The sequence below is a fragment of the Rutidosis leptorrhynchoides genome, chromosome 4, assembly GCF_046630445.1.
Source record: "Rutidosis leptorrhynchoides isolate AG116_Rl617_1_P2 chromosome 4, CSIRO_AGI_Rlap_v1, whole genome shotgun sequence".
Taxonomy (NCBI): domain Eukaryota; kingdom Viridiplantae; phylum Streptophyta; class Magnoliopsida; order Asterales; family Asteraceae; genus Rutidosis; species Rutidosis leptorrhynchoides.
In genome coordinates, this window is record NC_092336.1 from 464,947,344 (window position 1) to 464,949,476 (window position 2,133).

Consider the following 2,133-nt stretch of genomic DNA (forward strand, 5'->3'; position numbering starts at 1 on the left):
TATTTCACTTCCTAGCATGATTCAAAATTCAAATATATCTATGTAAGCTTTCAAACTGTCTGACTGTATGATCTTTTAGTCATGAACTTTCATTATGAGTCTACATATCATACTAAATGTTTGCATATCTTCTTAAAAGAAAAAAGTCAGAACCACATTCTTTTTTATATATACAATTGTATATTAATGTTTGTATCTATAATCTAATATATATATATAAGCCATCACCATACAGTTGGGCAGTCAGCATATTTATATTTATATTAATACATATATTGTAACACACACATGTGCGTGTCTATATATATACGGTACATCTTAACTTTTAAGATAGTAAGATAGACAAAGAGTGAGTAGTGATGGCAATAGCTGCAATTTTGAGCTTATTTATTTTACTAAGTATTAATAATAATAACGTCAAGTATGCATGGGGTGATATCGGTACTGCTTCTTCTTACAACCCTCCTTACACGCGTAAGTCCATACAAAGAAATTGTTTTTTGCTTAATCTGTGTAGTAGTTTTTGTTAAGCTAAACATGAAAAACTCAAGATTTTTTGTTGTTTTTGTATGCAGCTACAAAGTGTAATGGGAACCAACAAGATCAATTTCCATCAGGGAACTTATTCGTATCTGTTAGTGAAGGACTATGGGATAACGGGGCAGCATGCGGAAGGCGTTACAGGTTAAAATGTTTGAGTGGAAATAATAAACCGTGCAAAGATAGGACCATTGATGTTAGGGTGGTTGATTTTTGTTCCAGAAGGCCATGTCCATCCACTATGGTTTTGTCCAATGATGCCTTTTCTGCCATATCCAAATCTCAAAGGGGAAAAATTAACGTTGAATATGTTGAGTGAGTATATCAATAACCTTTTGTTGTTATAGTATTTCATCCTTAATAAGCTCGTTATGTTAATCGTTTAACTGTATTTTATCATCGTTTTTTATTGTTTCAGAATATGACACGAAGATGAAGTGAAATGTCCCGTTCTTATTGATTAAAAACGTTCCATATTAATTGATTTCGTTGCTAGGTTTTGACCTTTATGTGAGACGTTTTTCAAATACTGCATTCATTTTTAAAACAAACCATAACCTTTATTTCATAAATAAAGGTTTAAAAAGTTTTACGTAGATTATCAAATAATGATAATCTAAAATATCCTGTTTACACACGACCATTACATAATGGTTTACAATACAAATATGTTACATCAAAATCAGTTTCTTGAATGCAGTTTTTACACAATATCGTATAAACATGGACTCCAAATCTTGTCCTTATTTTAGTATGCAACAGCGGAAGCTCTTAATATTCACCTGAGAATAAACATGCTTTAAACGTCAACAAAAATGTTGGTGAGTTATAGGTTTAACCTATATATATCAAATCGTAACAATAGACCACAAGATTTCATATTTCAATACACATCCCATACATAGAGATAAAAATCATTCATATGGTGAACACCTGGTAACCAACATTAACAAGATGCATATATAAGAATATCCCCATCATTCCGGGACACCCTTCGGATATGATATAAATTTCGAAGTACTAAAGCATCCGGTACTTTGGATGGGGTTTGTTAGGCCCAATAGATCTATCTTTAGGATTCGCGTCAATTAGGGTGTCTGTTCCCTAATTCTTAGATTACCAGACTTAATAAAAAGGGGCATATTCGATTTCGATAATTCAACCATAGAATGTAGTTTCACGTACTTGTGTCTATTTTGTAAATCATTTATAAAACCTGCATGTATTCTCATCCCAAAAATATTAGATTTTAAAAGTGGGACTATAACTCACTTTCACAGATTTTTACTTCGTCGAGAAGTAAGACTTGGCCACTGTTGATTCACGAACCTATAACAATATATACATATATATTAAAGTATGTTCAAAATATATTTACAACACTTTTAATATATTTTGATGTTTTAAGTTTATTAAGTCAGCTGTCCTCGTTAGTAACCTACAACTAGTTGTCCACAGTTAGATGTACAGAAATAAATCAATAAATATTATCTTGAATCAATCCACGACCCAGTGTATACGTATCTCAGTATTGATCACAACTCAAACTATATATATTTTGGAATCAACCTCAACCCTGTATAGCTAACTCCA

The 2,133-nt window shown here is 31.6% G+C and overlaps 1 protein-coding gene across 1 annotated transcript; it reads left to right on the forward strand.

Moving 5' to 3' along the window:
- Positions 1-359: 359 nt before the first annotated feature.
- Positions 360-859, forward strand: LOC139842252 (EG45-like domain containing protein 2). Its single transcript, XM_071832418.1, has 2 exons — positions 360-474; positions 576-859. The coding sequence occupies exons 1-2, from the start codon at positions 360-362 to the stop codon at positions 857-859; spliced, it is 399 nt and encodes a 132-aa protein (XP_071688519.1).
- The last annotated feature ends 1,274 nt before the right edge of the window (positions 860-2,133 follow it).